This window comes from Dinoponera quadriceps, unplaced genomic scaffold (assembly GCF_001313825.1).
Source record: "Dinoponera quadriceps isolate SergipeBrazil2010 unplaced genomic scaffold, ASM131382v1 scaffold248, whole genome shotgun sequence".
NCBI classification, from domain to species: domain Eukaryota; kingdom Metazoa; phylum Arthropoda; class Insecta; order Hymenoptera; family Formicidae; genus Dinoponera; species Dinoponera quadriceps.
Window position 1 is genome coordinate 557,338 of NW_014554606.1, and position 19,140 is coordinate 576,477.

Consider the following 19,140-nt stretch of genomic DNA (forward strand, 5'->3'; position numbering starts at 1 on the left):
GCACATATATAATTTTGATATATACATATCTAATTACCAAATATCCATGGGACACATAGTATACATGGACCGAGCGTATATGGGTATTCTGCCCCCCCCCCCCCTCACTGTATTTTTGCTCCACTTCTTTCTATATTTTTTCTCGATTAACTCTTATCTGGTAAAAATATTTTTTCGTGTATTTTCTATGAGTCGAAATCTAATAATGTTTCGTAGCTTTAATCGTGAACTTCGCGCAATATGTCGACTTTTGCATATAGTGCAGACTTTTGCACAGTAGAACAGCTAGTGTTCTAATTTTTTACCTTTTAAAATATCTCCGCAGAAGGTGTCTTGGACAAACGTTGCTTGGGTTAGAAAGATTCTACTGATGATCTTAGCCTCGATATCGTAGGTAGGGCTCATATATATATTTTTTCTTGCATCTCTTCCGAGTAAGGAGTTCTATGTTTTATTGTCTATAATATATAACGCAATTCAATAATGTTTGCAAAATGTTTAAACAGACGTATTTCAAACAGTTGTTTAAACAGACGTATTTCTTGTCAGACGTCCTGCGACTATTCCAGTGAGAAATATACGTCGAATCGACATTAAATTGACATCTCAAATCGACCTCGAAATAATCGAAATTACATCGGATCGATGTCGATTCGATGAGTTATTTTTCGCTGGGATTTTACTTAAGGGAAATAATCATGCAATATTTCTATCGTGACAAATTATTCTCCAATCGGTCTCCATGACCTCTCTCTCTCCACCCCCTCCCCCTCCCTCCTTCTCTCTCTCTGCTGAAAATTATCACCGCGATAGTCTAAGTGATATCGATTGGGGATATTTTGCCTTGGTGTATTTTATTTTCACGAGTGGTTGAATAGTGTAATTGTATTCGCAGATTATTATTCAAAAGAAAGCAATATCTGGACAATCCGTCAGGTTAATCTACGTTGGTCAGTTCCACCTATATAGATAAGCTCCGCCCATGGAAAGCTTTTTACCCATTCGTCCCAAATGAAATGTAAAACTGTTTGGCAGATTTCGATGAAACTGGTGAAGGTAGGAGCAACCGTATATAAGGAGTTACCTGCCGCAAAGTTTTACTTTTTGCTACCAGTCAACCCTGATAAGAAGTGTTGCCTTCGCATTGTGCGTTACGAAATTGAATCTCCCGACGCATATTACAGAACGCATATCATGAAACGCGCAATTTGCAAGTACATATCGGCATGTTTTCTCTTCGTCTGTAACGGGTAAGTAAGTGAAAGGACATTTCGTTATCGTAGTCCAACGAGCGTCGCACTTGTGCGTTGCTCTGAAAAGAAACGAGACAGTGATGTGCGCTGACAGTGCGATGTGTATTGTATAATATTTTCTGCTGAGTCGAAACAATAATTGGACGAAATACATGGAAATTTAACTGCTTGTGTACGTGTGCGTGTATTATAACGGAAATTATGTAATTAGAAAGAAAGGGAGAAGGAATTTAGAGAGAGAGAGAGAGAGAGAGAGAAAAAGAGAGAGAGAGAGAAGGAAAGAGAGAGGTAATCAGTGAAATTCACTTATAATTATCAAATGTCTACCGAATCGAATGACTTGTGAACTGTGGCTTATTAATAGTAACGATAATCAGTATCGGGAAATATTTGCATTTCTACTGCATCGTGCCTTTTGCACGTACGAATAATGCGATATTTGCAACTCTGTAAATCCCAATATCCGAAAAATCCATATACAACGATCGTAATTTTTTCGTTATCGATTACAATAGCATTTACAATAGCATAGATTACAATAGCATTTAAGGAAAAAAGTGTATGAGAGTATTTACTAGAGATTCTTATTTTTACCTAAGAGGAATACATAAAACAACTCGCGTTCTCTCTCTTGCTTTCACGAGTGTTGTTGATTATATCTTATTCTGCACCGAAAATCCCATTAGATCTTGTATGCAATATCCGTATATAAAGTTTTTGCAATACTTGGTACTTTTAGTATCTTTACTGGTACTGTGTATTATTGTTGCACAAAGAAAATCGCGTTACACTTTACTTTCAGATAAACGATGTAACATTATGAAGCAATGTTACTAAGCTATAATTTCGATATATATATATACAATTTCATACGGCATTTTTATCATCGAGATTTTAATATTTAACCAATCTTTATGAATTTTTCATTGGCGATGCAGCGCGCGATATAATCCGACGGTAATTCTTTGCTTGTGAAGTAACGTTGCTTCATTGTGCTTTATCGCGCTTATTAGATAAAAAGAAATATTCCCCGTCTTCTGCCGCTCAGTATAATCATCTGCGTGATACAATTGGTGGTATTACTTTATCACACATTTTTATTTTACTCGAGCAATTCGTCCAGCCACGCGGCTCAACGATTCTATTCGTTCGAATCTGTTCCTCTCGAACACTTCGGCTCTCAAATCTCCGTCGTTTTCTCAGTGACGCTCTCATATCTTTCGGTCGGACTGAATTATCACCATATTTCCGAACGAGAGAGAACGCTCAATCGACATAATGGCAACGTAAATATCGTTTTGTAACGCAATTCGCTCTGTAGGTCACGCACTGTGATTTGTTTTCGTCACGCACACTTTTTACACTTTTCGCACGGGAAATGGAGTGATATAGTTTAGAGTGAAAAAGAGAATAAAAGGTAGAAGTGCGAAAAAGTGTAAGAAGTGCGTGTCGCGTGTAGGCGTAGGTCTTTTGGCCGCATATTCTGTACTCATTGTAATCGTCCTTTCTTTCATTCCTTTTTCTTTCGAATCTAAGATATATAACATTATTTCATCTTAAATGCTGCGTATGTAACACACAGCATAGCCAGAAAGGACAAAGCCCGCTTCTCGTTTTTACTCCCTGCAGTGTTTTATTTGTATCGAAAGAATATCTTGTAATTTGTTTAAAATGACGTGATAATGGTAACAAGTTCAGCGATTGAAATCTTTGTCTGAAAACGTGAAATCAAAGTGCTATTAGATTACGATCAGTGTGGATGTGAGATAAGTATCTATGGTCTATCCAGTCGCATAATGCATAGAAAAATTACATAATTAATTTTCTCATTTTGCATTATGTACACCTCGGCACCGTTGATTATCAATCAGCAATCCGAGTGTACACAATATGAATATCGTCACATACGTTTGTTTCAATATTTTGCTTAGGCGAGCTGAAGAAACACAACATACGTTTGTCAGCAAAGAGACTGATTCTTATGGCCTTTCTGAAGGCCCTTTTTGGGACGCCACTACTCAGAACTTGTACTTTGTCGACATATATAATCAGTACATACGTAGACTTAATTATCAAACAGGTCTTGTAACCAGTGCATACATAGGTAAGACTATGTGTTCCCTTTTACAAGTATTGTTATCCTTCTGCTCACATCATGAAATAATATAACAACTCATTCAATGTTATTTTTTTTCAGCAAATGGTACTGTTGGGGTTGTTGCACCTGTAGAAGGTACTTCCGAACAGTTAGTAGCAGGTGTTGGACAAGATCTTGTTATGGTTTATTGGAATGGGGAGCAAACTCAGACGGATGTACCAATCGAAAAACTAAGTTCCGTTGATTCAGGAATTTCAACGAGAATCAATGATGGAAAGATTGATTCTTCTGGAAGATTTTGGCTAGGTAAAGTAAAAATATGTAGATACGCATTAGTTCTGATCAATGGTGTTACATGCTATATACTTTCGTCACTTATGTTGAGATTATATGTTAATTAATATTTCCTACCATAGGAACTAGGGGTGAAGATAAGAATGGAGACTCCATTCCCAATATAGGATCATTGTACATAATTGATAAAAACTTCATGGTCGAAGAGAAAATATCTCCTGTTACAACAAGCAATGGATTAATATGGAACATCGAAGATGATACTTTCTATTATATTGATTCACCTACTCGTCAAATCGCAGCATATGACTACAAGTCATGTAGTGGAGAAATATGTAAGAAGTCTTAGAACGCACATCGCTGTAAATATATTGAAATTATATCGGATTATAGCATAGATCTATGTAAGGCTGAAAACAGTCGTGATCACAAAATCACCAAGTAAATTTGGGGTCCTGTGTATTTGTGATTTTTACATTTCAGCTAATAGAAGAATTGTGTTCGACTTTAATGCAGCTAATATACCTGGAGAACCTGATGGAATGACCATAGATATAAACGGCAACCTTTGGGTAGCGGTGTTCGGTGGGGGTTGTGTAAGTATACAGGATGATACGTTTAAAGCATAAAGATAATACATTAGAAATAAATGTTACGAAGCCTATTGTATGTCTTCTTATATGTGATATAAAATCTATATATTTATGGATGTATATATTACGCGTCATTCGAGCATGAATCTTTTGACCAGGTCATCAATGTAAATCCGAAGACAGGACAATTAATACGCGAAATTAAGATCCCAGCTGAAAATGTAACCAGTGTCGTATTCGGAGGCCCACTTCTCGATATTCTTTATGTGACCACCTCAAGTTTCGGATTAACCGCAGACCAGCTGAAGGCGACTCCTGATGCGGGTGCCCTTTTCGCGGTGAAACACTTAGGAGTTCGTGGATTTCTCGCGCACTCGTTTAAAGCAAACTATATACAAAGATGTACATGTGAATGAGATACATCAAAACATATATATATATATATATATACACACACCTATGTACGAAGATACATTTTGTTTTTATGAAAATCTAAGCATTTATGCGCATTTCCAAATTCCATGTGTTGTTAAATAAATATTTTTATGCAATTGAAAAGTGTTGTTTTGTGCTTTGTTATTTAGATAAATGTAGCGCCGTCAATTTTGACGATCCAAATCCGCAAACATTACTCAGGTATCGAAATATCCGGATGAATACTGATGGCATTTTATAAATGCACGAGTTTTTCTTTTTTTAAGGTAGTTGGCCCGTAAACCTATTTTCTTATGAATCTTTAGATTTTAACAAGATATCAATCGAAACAGGAGCTATACGTGCGTAAAATTATAAAAAGACCATATCAAAGTTCAGATAATTGAAATCAAAATTAACACTATTTACATATATATGTCACAGGTACAAAAACGGCTTTCGATATTACGTTTGTTAATTCCAATGACTAAATTACTCTTATAGTTTTAATAAAAAAACAAGAGAAAATAAAAGACTTCTGGAAATATTATGAAAACAAACGAATCATTGGTCCTTTACAGTTTTTCAGAAGTTGATATGTTAAATACACAATTTCTGATAACGGTTGAAAAACAGCCAACTCGTGAAGATTTGGTCATATAATGCAATATTTTTCTTTTTGTGCGCCTCACATTTCTTTTTAAATACGTATGTACCTATTAAATAATCTTGCAAATCTATAATAAATATGTAAAAATCTATAATAAATCTATAATAAAATCTATAATAAATATGTAAAAATGCGAAAAATAAGGGAAAAGTACGATAATTTCTCTTGTAGTACACGTCTCTATCGGTATATATATTTACAAATATACATATATATAAACATAGAATGATGCAAATGTGTTTGGGGAACGAGCTATCAGCTAAAGCGTTATCCTAGTCTATCTTTATCGCTCATTTGATGTAAAACAAGGATAGAATGTTTCAAGTTTTGGCATTGATGCGCGCTCCCCAACGCACTCTAACACGGGCAGTCCCAGCCAAAAATATGTCAAAGCTCGGAAAAGCGGCTATTTTTCATTATAGATAGATAAGTAATAGTAGATTTTTAAGAACTACGTAAATTTGATTGGTATTTTCTCGCTGTAGTGTCAAAAAGCTGTATACCATAAATTATATTTATAAACATTTAGCACAGATCTGTCGAGGTTTTTTTTCGTATTGTGTCAACCATTAACTTTCTAATAGTATTGTCACGGTCCAATTCACCTCTTAAGTGCGTACCATGTGAGGATGAGTTATTGCTATGTTATCTCGCTAAAGATACGGTAATTCATATGGTAGTGTTCTTGTGTGTAATACGTCGTAACTCATGGGTGGTAGCTTAGAGACGCAACGTATATGATATGCAGAAAAAGGAGAAGTCAGTCAGTTTCTAGCTTCAGATGTTCCTTTTATGTAAGAGGTGAGTTACAAATTGTCTTTACAAAAATTACTGTCTACTGACTGCCAGTTACACTCGGTTTATGGTACATCGAGAAGAAAGTCCCACCTTACTTCGGTTATGCCAAGTACACGGTAGAAAAATAATGTCTCCTTATGCGAAAATGCCTTAGTAAAATCGCTGAGAAAACAACGCGTAGCTCGTTCGTGTCTGTGGGGCGTGTTGTAAGTGAATCTAAGCATATTTCCAACGAAGAACGTGCGCGTGACATTGCAACCGAACGACGTAAAGATTTCCTCGTGTTTCTCGTTTAATATTCATATAACGATCATTAAATATATTAATCTTTCTCCTAAACTGAAAATTTCGATACGACGTTAGTCACTCGTTAGTACTTCTATCTACTATTGAATTGTAAATTTGGCGACTGTGTTCTTTCCATAATACGGATACATGTAAAATTGTCTTCCTGCAAAATTCATACGTTTACATCTCCCCGGCGAAGGTGAAATTGATAAACATACGATTACCCAAAACGGTCGGATAAACAGTCGAAACGTTCGCTTTGTATCGTAATCGAGAGAATTTTACACAGTGTTAGGAAGTATATAAAGTTTATGTATATACAAAAAAGCAAAATACTTTCGCGCAATAATAATTTACTCTCTTAATGCTAAAGTCGCAAAACGTCACGTCTCAACTCGTTGGCGCTGGAATACTGTGGACGTACGCAACCAGTTTCTCAACACGGCTGCAGGACGCCGGAGTTTTATACAAAAAATTCCACGCAACGCGATACGTCAAGTAAGTGCTGTCCGCGATGTCGATTTGTCGTTTCGACTACGAGGAACTAATTAGCGATACCAATCTCATCGAGTCGAGTTGACTTCGCCGGTTTTCTCGAAGACGAGGGTAACACACCTTCGCGCGAAACGTGAGCGCGGGATAATCTCCGGCGGTGTGCGCGCCACCGTTAGAATGCGAGTTTTCCGATTAATCGTCCAACGTGATGATTTCCACGCTATCGTTCGCGAGTTTATCCGTCTTCTTGGCTTGGATGTTAGCCGGCGGCTTTCCCCTCGGCATATCGTACATGGGCATACATTCGGCGGCCGTCGAGGGCCTCAGCGTCTCCGACGGCACCTTCTGCGGCACCATCGTCACCTTCGAATAGTCGATGCTCGGCTTCAACGGCGCCTTCTGCTGCGGTATTATCTCCAAGTGCGAGTGCTGTTGCAACTGCGTCAGCATCGAGAGCGCGTCGACCGAGCTGCTCTGGGAATAGGACGGCGGCAAGGAGCTCGGCACATCCACCGCAGCCACCGTGACGACGGCCGTTGCCGCTGACGTCACTTTCGACTTGACGTTCGATTTTTTATAACCGTGATACGCCTTGTTGGCCTTCATACCGGGAGGCTGCGTCACGGCACTGACGGAGATGCCGCTCAATTCCGGCGGTATAAAAGGCGACGGTTGCGACATCGCAGCACTGCTCCCAGGTGGCATTGCGCTCAATAAATTGGGAAAATTGCCAGACAGCACGGGCATCGCTTTGCTCGCGGCTTTCGTCTTCCTCATCAAGTTCTGCACGCTCGTGCTCTGCGGGTACTGCCGCTGGGAGTTCTTCTTCGACAGCAATTTGTGCTGCAGGGAAGTGCCGGAGCGTGAGGCGGGCAGATTCAGGGGTAGACTCTTCATGACGACGGGCGCGCCCATGGCGCCGGCGGTGTGAGCGACCTGAGGAACGACCGTGGGATTCGTCGTGCCGCCGGCAGTACCGCCGCTCTTCAGGGGTGAGTGCGACAGCGTGGAGTTGTGCGCCGGCTGCGGCTCGATCAGCGACTTCGAGACGCGAATCTGCGGGGCGGTCACCTGCTTCGGCGGGCTGGTCTTCACCTGTTGGATGACGGATGGCTTCAGCAGGGACACCTGCGCTGTATTCGACGTGTGCAACACCGCCGGCTTCGTCGGCGATATCTGAAGTGACTTGGGTATGTGAACGGGTAATTGGTCGCTCTGCGTGCCGCTCGGCTGCTTGCTGCTGCTGGGCTTGGCGGACTTGTGCGGCTGCTGGCCGAGCGACGTGCTTACCGGCGTGATGGATATGCTGGGCCTGTCCTTCGTCATCGACACGGTCGTGCTGGTCTTGGCCGTCGTTTGATGGTACATCGGTCGCGAGCTCGCCGACCCCGTGGAATTGCTCATGCTCAGCAACTGTTGCATCGTCATGTTCAGATTGCTCAGGTTACCGATGTTGCTGTTGATACTGGGGCTGGTGGTCGTGCTCATCGTCGAGACATTGCTGATGCCGGCGGTCATAGTGGTGCCGGGATTGCTCAAGCCACCGGCGGCGAGATTGGTCAGGGACGACAAGTTGCTCTGATACTGCCGGATAATGTCCTGGTAGCTTCCCATTTGATTCAAATAGCTCATCGCTGACAGGGGGTCCATGATGTTGCTGGCCAACAGGGCCGACAATACGGTCGGGTCGACCAGCGGGCTCATGTAGTAAGGATTCATCATCGAACGGTTCGGCCCGGACGCGCCCATGTAGCTCGCGTAGTTGCTCTTGGAGCCGAACTGACTCATCACGTTGCCGCCTTGCTGTATGGGTTGCAAGTATTTGCTGACATTGGGCGGCCGTCCTCTGGGTCGGCCGGTGGACGTCAGGTTTCTATGCGGTTTGCGGGGATTTTGCGAAGCTTGCGGAGATGTGGAATTCACTTGTACCGGCGGCGGCGGCGGCGGCGCCTGCGATAAGACATTTTATTTATTTCTTAGATAAGATAATAACGAACGTGACGGTATATAACAACATAGGTGAGTTTATTTACCGAAACTGTGGAAACAGCTTGAGGCGGTTGTATGTGACCGGTGGTGCTATTGCTGATCGACGCGATTTTATTCGCTTGTATCTGACGCTGGCAACATTTGATGGCGATATCCAAGGTATTACCATCCAAGTGCTGGAACGTAGCGTAAAGAATCGTTAGCACTGAAGGTCATTGCTTTGCTATTTGGTTAAAAATGATTATTAACGTTATCTCATGACTAACAACATGCTTGCCAGCACGCGGGCTCGGCGGATTTCACTTGTTAGTGTTTTTGATGTTACAATCATTGTCCGTGATTAACGTTAACAGAACGAAACGTTAATGTATTATTCTTCTTCTTTCTTTCTAATTTAGCAACTTCGCTTGCTAATAATGTTTTTGATATTGCAATGACTGTTCGTAATTAATGTTAACAGAACGAGATGTTAATGTGCTATTCTTCTTCTCTCTTTCTAACTTAGCAATTTCTGAACACATAATATTTAGTATGGTGTGGTCAGTTAAAGCGCATTATTCTGACTGAGACTGCTACTGAGCGTAGTTTATCAATGTCTGAAGTAATACGCGGTGAAGCGAAAATAGAGACGTGATAGTCACACGAACGAAGTGTTATTTATAAACTACATGCGACTTGTTATTGATAATAATGTGTGATAAAGTACTCACTTTGTTTCCTATGTACATTTTGTACGTGTCCGTTAACAAAGCTGCAAACGCCTGTATAGTCGACTCCTTACCCTGAAAATTTTTCTGCACGAGCTGATATGTTTCGTATACATCAAGCAACACTTGTGTTCTAGCATCGGTTCTGATAAGGTGGACACTGTCAATCGTGCTCGCCGATCCCATCGCCTGCACTCTACTTCTCAGCGACTGTTGGCAGAGCGTCAAAGCTTGGCGTGACAATTGTTCTCTTTCGGAGTCACGCAAGTATTTCCTAGATGCGAAAGAACGAACGAATTATAATTAAATCAGCCGTCCGCTTCTAACCGTCTGTAGAAAATTCCAATTAAGTTATTCATTTTATTCGTCAACTTCGAGCGATCTTACTTGTCCGAATCCGGTATCTTCCCGAGCTGTATGCATAATTGCATCAACATTCGACTGTCGTTGGTCTCCTTTAGTACTTGCATAAGTAACGTCACGCATTTCGACATATGCGAGGCGAAACTTCCAGGCCGGTCGATCTCGTTGACCGGTATATGCCACACTCCCTGGACAAATTCAACTGTATTATTAACCGATGTTCACATACGTAATATCGGGCGTATGTGTTTACGGCATGCGAGAATGAAAAATGTTTCGACAGTTTTGTAAGTTTCGCATTTTTTCTAATTACAGATCATTCATCGGCTCGCGAGCATGGCTATCAAATGCAGTATAGCTGTATGTACGGTTGCGATACTGCTGTATCTGCACATTTCTGTTAGGTAACGAATAGATAGCTGCTCATTTGCACGTACAATATTTTACGATCATATTCGTTGATTTATCGTGTACATAAACAACATAATAGCGACAGTCAACCCTGTTACGGCAAATCGAAGAAACCGAGAAAGATGGTAATAGACACGGATGCTGGCGGAGATGACGCTTTAGCGCTAATGCTGGCCCTTATGTACGAGACCAGGACATGCGACATCGAAATTCTAGCTATAACTTGCACGTATGGCAACGCGTACTTGAAAAACGTGACACAAAACGTCTTGAAAATTTTAACCGTTGCTAACAGAAGCGACGTAAGCGAAATAATTATCAGATATTGCTCTTTCAACATATACATCGAAATTTCTGCAATTTTACTGGAATTTCGCAAAATATCCTTGTACACGATTTTTTTTTTAATTTGACAGGTTCCTGTGTACATTGGTTCTGTAAAACCACTGGTAAACAATTATAAGTTTGACAATTACTTCGGCGAAGACGGATTTGGGGACTTTAATTTCACTCAAGAGATAATAACTAAGGTGGATGAAACTAAACGCGCTCCAGTAGTACTCGTCGACCTAGTGAAGAAATATCCGGGTGATCACTCACTCTCACTCATTTCAAAGACTGTTTGTGGTATACACACTAACGGTACACGGTCCTAAAAATATTTAAAATTTGTTCTATTTCAGGTGAAGTAACTATAGTTACTCTTGGACCTCTGACAAATATTGCCGTAGCGAGTGCGCTAGAACCTCGTTTTCTATGTTACACGAAACAACTTATCATAATGGGATCGAGCGTTCAATCGGAAAGCGATGAGAGCCTTAAGCTCGAATTTAACTTCGAGCAAGATCCAGAAAGTAATTGGATTACGTTTAACAGCACCAATAAAGTCCATACACTATTTCCGATAGATACAGTGCGCTCTCATCCTATTTCGAAGGTAACGATGATGAACTACAAACAACACGTGTGCACTATTCATCGTTAAATAATACGATGTTGTTTTCCAAACAGGACGAACACAAGATGATCTTTAATAAACTGAAAGCTTCGTTCGCAAAGTTTTTGTATCTAGCTGAAAGAGTGGCTTTCGAAAAGCAAGAGTTTTGGGAACCATCGGACGCCATGGCCATGACGATAATGTTGAAACCGGAGATAGTCAAGAAATCGTTTGAAACTACCTTAGTACCGGTACTTGTTGGAGACGCACGCGGTGCAGTTATAGTAGACTCCAACAATACGGCGCACAATGCGAGAATTATTCAGGATTTCGATCTAATTGCATTTAAAAATTTAATATCGGAATGTCTCTCTTAAATGCGAATTGTGTCACGAGCTCGGTATTATCTTTGATTTGGGACACTGCATTGTTGACACGGTGTTATGTACATATAGTTTTAAAGTTACTTACGTTAAAGAAATTGGTGCTTCTTCTATCGGCGAAAAGTCCTTGGAAAGTTTGTCCGGGGTAAAACTGACAAGTGTATGTTCCTAACAAGAGATCCTTACATCTCGCAGTATTCTTTGACTTTTTATTATTGAAGAAGAAGTGCGCCAGTCTGTAGAAGGACTTGTGATGCTCTGTGAACCTTAATATACATTGCTCCAAGCCGGCCAGGCAGTATGCGATTAGCGATGCGACTTCTTCTTCTGGCATTTGTTCTTCTGAAATGACAAAGATAGTAAAATATAGTAATTCTTCCAATGTAAGATAATTCTGAGATGTATCGTAGCTTTCCGTTGTAACGAATAAAGAGCAATTGTAATCGTGACTTACCGTTTTCCGTAATGTTCGAATCCTTCTTCTTCTTATCCGCGTCGCTGTCGACGGACTCGCTGTCACTGTCGCTGGAACTGTCACTGTCGGAGCTGTCGTCGCTGCTGCTGGACTCCTCGCTGCTGCTGGAACTGGAATTATTCGTCTCCGTAGTCGTGGTAGTGGTTTGCGTAGTCGTAGTGCTTTCCTGCGAGCCTCTCCTGCTCAGAGTGATCTCCTCGTTTGTACCGGCTTGCGTTTTTCTCTTGTCCCCTGTCTTGTCCTTGCCATCTCTCTCCTTCTCCTGTTCGCAAATGAAAATAACTGCAACTTCCGTGTCGCAACGGAATCAACACTGACTTATATTAGTCGGAAAAAGTAAAGGGAAAAGAGAAAAAAGGGGAGGGGGGAGGGGAGGGGGACAAACATACTGAGGACTGCTGCAAGTCTTCGTTCTGCAGCCACTTGCCGTCGAATTTTCTGGTATCCTCGTCGTCCAACGAAGACTGTTGAGTTTCTTGGCTGATTTCCATCGCCTGCTTCATCAGAGCATCCATGATATCCTGTACATTATCAGTCTTTCGGTCGGAATCTAATATATTCGGTGAGCTTTTTTTGCTCTCTTCGGCCCTCGCCTGCGACTTCGTCTTATCGGCGTTCCTGTTCTCCAGTTTTTTCTTCTGCAATCTCGACTCATTGCTCTCGTCGCTAGACAGGACCATCACGTCGTCGCTCGTTTTCTCCTTTTGCGACGCCATATCGCACACTTTCGTGATCAAATCGTCTATTAACGCCACGACGTCCTGCATCAGCTGCAAGTGCGAGACGCTACCTAATTTTATTCTCTTCGTATTGTCGTGCGACGTTTCGTCGGGATACCTCTTGCGACCTTCCGGCCTTCCCGGCTCTGTACATTTAACATCGGCGAATTTACTCGATCTATCTACGATTTCTATTTCCTCGATACTACTTGAGCGTTGGCATACCGCCGCCATATTTTTATCGACATCTATCGCGCTATCGGATTCCTTCGAAGTGGTTTTCTCGGTATCAGAGCACTCCTCCTTCTTCTTCTCGTTGAGCTTGGACTGATACTTCATGAAAGACCCCTCCGAACAATTCTTGAGATGCCAATGGAACAACCGACCCAACGACTTCTTTAGCGGCTTCCCCTCGTGTTGCTCCAAATACTTGAGTATGCTGGCGTGGATGCGATAGTGAACCTCTAACGCCTCTATAGCTAAATTCTGCGGACTTTTGTGACTTATTCTACGTGGGTACTGGGCATTATTCTCGTATAACAATTCACTAGCCTGAAATCAGATAACGATGTGTTCGGTCGGCGTTAGGTAGACATGAGCAATTAGAAAAAAAAAATAAATAATATCGAAGATTAATTATAACAGACGAAACGACCAACCTTTGCATAATGTTCCAAAAATGCAGGAGGATCCTCATTCTTCTTCTCCGCGACTTTACCGAGCATATACTGGTAAAGCCATCTCTCGTCGTGATGCATAGTCGGCTCCTCGATAGTCTGGCATATCCGATTGGCAGACTCGAAACACTGATCCGCGATCTCCAGCATCTCCTCTTTCCTGGTTTCCAAAATTTCAAATCTCTCCATACTCAGCGTGTCGGTCTCCTGTTTGAGCAGCCGCGAACAGAACGAATGAACCATGTAGACGAAGTTTCCGTACTCCGTCCAGATCACAGAGTGGCCGGGCGCCAGCTCGATAGCGTGCTGATAACTCGACTGTGCCATCTTCGCTTTATTGAGAAACTTGTCCTTTCCTCTACCGAATGCAGAAAACATTTGACGTCATTATCGTCACGGGTCTAAAGAAAAGACGGAGAAATTAAATCGACAATACTCACATAGGTCTGTAATTGTTCAGCCAATTCTCGATTATGCTGCCCGTTGCCATGGCTAAGCCCGCCCACGAATTTAATCCCCTAGGATACAAGCACAGATCCAGAAGGTAGTAACGGCAGGCGTGTTCCCACTTGTTGTTCTTGAAATAGAAGTCGCCTAGCAAGTAGTAGACGGTGGATATCGCGTGCGGCAACGGCTTTATCACGCTCGGCATTTTCTCCTTGGCGCCGATTATGTAGGCCGTCATGTCCTCTACTATCTGATTCGGGTCACTCTCCTGCGGGACCAGCCTGATTATCCTCTTGAACAGTATCTCTGTGTCCATGCTGATGGAGAGGAGACGAGGTGACTGAAAGTTGGGCAGCTGCTTCGGCTTGTAAAAATCGAACAATAGCTGGGCTCCTTCCCAAGTCAGCTCCATCTGCGGCACCCCGTGATCCTGAAGATACTTGGGCCGTGTCTTGTTCACTCTGTTGGGATGACCGTACAGGCAGAAGAATATCTGCTCGAGATACTTGGTGAGCCGGTTCTTGATGGTGGTGTACTGCGGAGTCTCGAGTTGCGGTATAATGAGATTCATAGTGAAGAAGAGTAATTTCGCCTCGTTGAAGCAACACCACGAGTGCCTACCGATAAATTCATGGGCAGTGAACAAAATCATTACGGACGGCGGGATGCCCTCGTCCTCGTCATCTGACTCGGAATGATGAGAGCCGTGGATCTTATTTTTATAAGGGGATTCAGCCTTTGCTCTCTCCTTGTCCTCCTCGCTGTAAAGATCAAATTCAAGCAATAACATCGCCCGCATCTCCGTGTACCCGCCGAGAGACGTTTTTAACGACGGCGCAAACTTACTATTGCAAAATGTAATGCAACAGGATCCAAGGTAACACAGTTTCGAGTGGCATTTCTACAGCGTTCTCCGGTACGTCTAATTGGTGACAAACGATGTGGACTAGATTTTGAACCAACCTTGACAAACGAGGCTCCGACAGGTACTTTACTGCAATCACGACGCGAAAGCACGTGAGCAATGTGATAATGTTAATGCGAATTATTATTAAAAAAATTCTCTCGTGGTTTGATTTTACCAGTGAATACGCTAACTTCGATTGTACAGGCCTCTAATTTCTCGAGTGCCGTCAGAACGGAACTCGCCCATTTCTTCTGTTCAGCTTCGTCGGAGGAATTTAAATAGTTTTGCCACGACTCATTGAGACAAGCTTCCGCCCAAACGTAACATTCCTAGGCGTCCGAAATTGTTGCATAATTCTAACGTGACTTTCTACGTAAGTGCATACATTTGTACAGAAAAAAATTAACACTGATCATGTGTGTTACCTCATACTGCTGAAGTTGCCATAAACTGTCGAGCAACATGGTTAATTGTCGAACTCGATCGACAATTTTTTCATTCGTTATCAACAATTTGTGCCTCTGTTTGGCAAATTTGAAAGTATCCTGCAGTATGTAAGAGAGTTCAGCATATTTCTTCTCATCGTACAGACGCTGGATCTCGCCCAACTTTTGACCCCTGTATGATTAAAAGTGATTAAAGTGACGTTACAATATTATCTATTTGGACACATAGCTCACGTTAACGCGCTGAGAACTTTGGCAATACCTTTGAATCGACGTAAGCTTCTTCTTTACAAGCTTCGTGCTGATTTGAGAGTTATTTTTACAATTTGAAAGAGTGATACAAGCATTTGGCTTTTTACTCTCAATTACTTGCAGGCGATTTAACAACTGAAAATGACACATACGTATAATTTATAACGACGCGTGGTTTACATTTGATCAATTCTTTAATGTAAATTGAAATATTTCTCACCAATTCTAACGTCTCTATGACGATATCTATATCACCTTGGCACAAAAAGATATTAGCTTTAAGCCACAAGATCCTAAGTAAAATGTATAAATTCTCTTCACTTAAGAGATCCTGTCTAACACTTGTAAATATTATATGCCCCAATTCCTCGGCTGGCAGCCCGGTACCAAGCTTATCCAACCTGTAATAACAATTTCGCAGATAAGATGGAAATAAGAATAATGATGGAAACATATAAAACTTACGTTGAACCTGACAGAGTTTCTGGCTTGTTATCCAGCCACCTGTCTGTATGAAGTTCACCAAATAACAACGTCATCTCGGTATCCATCTTTAATATTTTTTCGTCGACATCATCGTCGAACGGTGACAAGTGTGGGATATGTTGCCTGAAAAAAGTTGCAGAAAAATATTATTTGTTTGCGTTAACATTGCGAAACGCAATCTTTACGCCATTAATGCCTACCTCATAAAGGCATAAGCCTGTAAGTAAATCTCCGGCATCCCTTTCGGCCATTCCTGACTCCACTTGGTGCACAAAAACTCGGCGTATTTCGCGATGATGATCATTAAGTTACTTTTGCTACTATGCTGACTTATAAACGCATCCACATCGGCAATTTCCGCTTCCGTTTCGAAGTATTTCTGCTGTTGACTGTGCAGAGAAAGCTGGATAACATAACGTCATCTTATCACACCAGATAAAATTTGAATTGTAAACAAATACCTCGTGTCAGGGCTCGGTGATTTGGAGCTCTCCGAACTCTTAAGGGCCTCCATATTGTTACCATTATGCTCTTGATTTGCGAATAATTGATACATATCCATGGTATCCATAGAGTCATCTGCGTTTTTAGTGATGTCATCTTTAGTCAGCCTCACCGTATCTGGCCTGTTGTAAAAAAAGATTATAAATTGTTTTACACGTACGTATATTTAATGATATAATTTCTCGATCCGACGAACTTTCGCAAGCTTCTAATGTAATGTATACGTACAACAGAGTGCTAGGAAACAGTCTTCGTAGTGTTTCTTCCAGCTGAACGTCATCCCTCTCCGCTTCCCTTCTATTCGAACCCCTGACTCTTGCGGATCGTCTCATGCTGCTGCAACTCCATGCCCACTGCTGCAAGAAGCACAGTGCGCTTCTGCGCCTCTTCTTCACCTTTTGCCCCTCTTCCTTTCCATCGATCATTTTTTCCGAATGAGCTTTATCATCCGCTTTGTTCACCGCGTCGTTCGTCTTCTCACCGACGCCTTTCTCGGACGCCTTGTCGCTCGACTTGTCACTTTCCTTGTCGCTGGATTTCTCGTTAGGCGCTCCGTTATCCGTGCTGTAAACGTCATCCGTGACCTTGTCGCTCTCCAATTTGTCAACATTAGCGTCTACTTCGTATTGCATCTGTTCCTCCGAATCCATGTTCTTCGTTTGACTTTGTTCCTCAAATTGCAAGCCGTCCGTGTCGGACATTCTCAGTGGATCTTCATCTTCGATTATTTGCACATCGGTTGAGCAAGATTTCTTGTCGTCTTCAGTCTCAACTTCCATCGCTGTATCTGAAGCTGTATTAAAGGCTTGATTGTCATCGGACATCTCGAAAGTACAATCTTCCGTTTCCATCTTAACAGACTTGCCGATGTCGGTGTCCCCGTTTGGAGTTGAATCAGGTAAGTTTTCCTGATCTATCTCCATAACGTTACTTTCTTCAGCCTCGCACTCATTACTCGCCACCACATCCTTGTCATCGGGCTTTTGAACTAATAATATAATTCGGCTTACGAAGTTTAAATTGTTCTCAGTGATGTACCTATGCATATCCAGCAAGCTTTCTCCGAGGGCCAACCATGTACAGCTTATCAGAGGCGTTCTTAGAGTCAATTCCGGCAACGGTTTCGGCGTGAACTCGGCCTTACAAACTTCCGCCCATTTTTCGGATACCTCCTTCGCTTCTGCTAATAATTTATCACCCAACACGTGATCATATTCCGTATACAAAGGTGGATCCAATTGCCAATCACTGTTGTACAGCTTGTAACATTCCTCCATACATGGAATGTCTTTAAATATTTTGTCACGGAAAGCCAGACCCTTCACATAATTAGGATCTTTCTCCAACGCCGTAGAAATATATAACAGACAGTTCATGTGATCAGGAACGGCATATAAGGCAGTTATTAAATTGTCCAGGCATGGCCAGTGACTCGAGTTACACTTCAGGCCCTGCTTGAAGGACGAACAGGCTAATTCTAAGTTAGAAATTTTCATGGCCAATGTACCAATTCTATACCACAGCGTTACATCGGAATCATCCAAGTTCGCAGCCTCCCAGTAGTTTTCTACAGCTTCCGTGTAATTCTCGCAAGCTGCCTGAATGGCGCCGATGTTCTTGAAACAGGAATACTTCAAGGATAACATCGGCCTCGACCTGCCATCTGGTACTTCCGGCTTCTCTACTTCATCTAATAATTCAGTCTCTAAGAGGTCCTTAAAAATAACCAGCGCCTCCTCCCGCTTATTCTCTTTCAGCAATTCTAAGGCTTTGTTATATTCTGTCAGTGCTATTTGTTCCTGAAATCACACGGGATGTAAGTTGACAGGCACATTTCCACAATAGTATGCTGATAATTCGGCTCATACAAAGTACCGAGATACATTTGCAACAGATGTTCCATTTTTCTGCGATCTTTAATTGAATTTAGGATTCCCAACATACAATAACACGGACTACAGTCTGCTGAACAATTAAAAATACAGATCACGGACACATTTACTGCTAAATGCGAACATCTGTGCACATGATAGTCGGTCAAATCAAACACTTCACACACCCGTCACATCCGTACAAGCACTCATACTACGAATATATAAATTCAACGTCAAAATATATCGCAGATATAACGTTCGTTAATAATAACGTTAAACGCCAGGAGTATCCGGAATTTGCGCGACAGAAAAGAGCTCCGATTCCCCGCGAATTGGACGAGCTTTGAGGTTATACGTCCGAATGAAAGGGACAACAACGACTCGCATTTCTCACCTGCGCCTCCTTCGTGATCGTAGGCAAATCCTCCTCCTCGCTTTCCTCGCTCGACTCCTCGTTGAGAGCCGATATCTTAATCATACTGCCCATTTCTCGCGCGGTATCAACGCCTACATATGCAAAACATCAACAAATCAGCCGGTTTTTTCGCACGCCGCCATGCCAATGAACCACGCTCCAGACTCTAGATGGTTCAGATGACAATCAGCGCCATTTATTAGAGAGATGAATCCGTTCTTTCTACTCTCTCTCTTTCTCTCTTT

At 42.0% G+C, this 19,140-nt stretch overlaps 2 protein-coding genes across 2 annotated transcripts; one reads left to right on the top strand and one right to left on the bottom strand.

Annotated features, from left to right (window-relative positions):
- The first annotated feature begins 996 nt into the window (after window positions 1-996).
- Window positions 997-11,789, top strand: LOC106752326. Its single transcript, XM_014633946.1, has 8 exons — window positions 997-1,250; window positions 3,185-3,357; window positions 3,451-3,657; window positions 3,768-3,980; window positions 4,129-4,241; window positions 10,790-10,961; window positions 11,057-11,310; window positions 11,385-11,789. The coding sequence occupies exons 1-8, from the start codon at window positions 1,012-1,014 to the stop codon at window positions 11,685-11,687; spliced, it is 1,674 nt and encodes a 557-aa protein (XP_014489432.1). The 5' UTR covers window positions 997-1,011; the 3' UTR covers window positions 11,688-11,789.
- On the bottom strand, window positions 6,130-19,028 carry LOC106752325 (calcineurin-binding protein cabin-1-like). The gene is made up of 19 exons (XM_014633945.1): window positions 18,875-19,028; window positions 16,835-18,405; window positions 16,564-16,728; window positions 16,303-16,491; window positions 16,082-16,225; window positions 15,837-16,017; window positions 15,627-15,751; window positions 15,344-15,536; window positions 15,094-15,247; window positions 14,858-15,005; window positions 14,005-14,772; window positions 13,547-13,922; window positions 12,558-13,439; window positions 12,148-12,430; window positions 11,782-12,035; window positions 9,987-10,150; window positions 9,603-9,873; window positions 8,937-9,068; window positions 6,130-8,853 (listed from the first exon to the last, which is right to left on the bottom strand). Exons 1-19 carry the CDS (start codon window positions 18,965-18,967, stop codon window positions 7,096-7,098), a joined length of 7,851 nt encoding a protein of 2,616 aa, XP_014489431.1. The 5' UTR covers window positions 18,968-19,028; the 3' UTR covers window positions 6,130-7,095.
- Between the last annotated feature and the right edge of the window lie 112 nt (window positions 19,029-19,140).

What these genes read in the sequence shown, in the direction of transcription:
- LOC106752325 (XM_014633945.1), bottom strand. Translation starts at nt 18,967, where the DNA reads ATGGGCAGTATGATTAAGATATCGGCTCTCAACGAGGAGTCGAGCGAG. An exon ending in AAGCTTACGTCGATTCAAAG is followed by an intron (nt 15,537 to 15,626) that starts GTATTGCCAAAG and finishes TTAATCATACAG; the next exon opens with GGGTCAAAAGTTGGGCGAGA. An exon ending in AAGACTTGCAGCAGTCCTCA is followed by an intron (nt 12,431 to 12,557) that starts GTATGTTTGTCC and finishes ATTTGCGAACAG; the next exon opens with GAGAAGGAGAGAGATGGCAA.
- LOC106752326 (XM_014633946.1), top strand. Translation starts at nt 1,012, where the DNA reads ATGAAATGTAAAACTGTTTGGCAGATTTCGATGAAACTGGTGAAGGTA. An exon ending in TTTCTCTTCGTCTGTAACGG is followed by an intron (nt 1,251 to 3,184) that starts GTAAGTAAGTGA and finishes TATTTTGCTTAG; the next exon opens with GCGAGCTGAAGAAACACAAC. An exon ending in CCTAGTGAAGAAATATCCGG is followed by an intron (nt 10,962 to 11,056) that starts GTGATCACTCAC and finishes GTTCTATTTCAG; the next exon opens with GTGAAGTAACTATAGTTACT.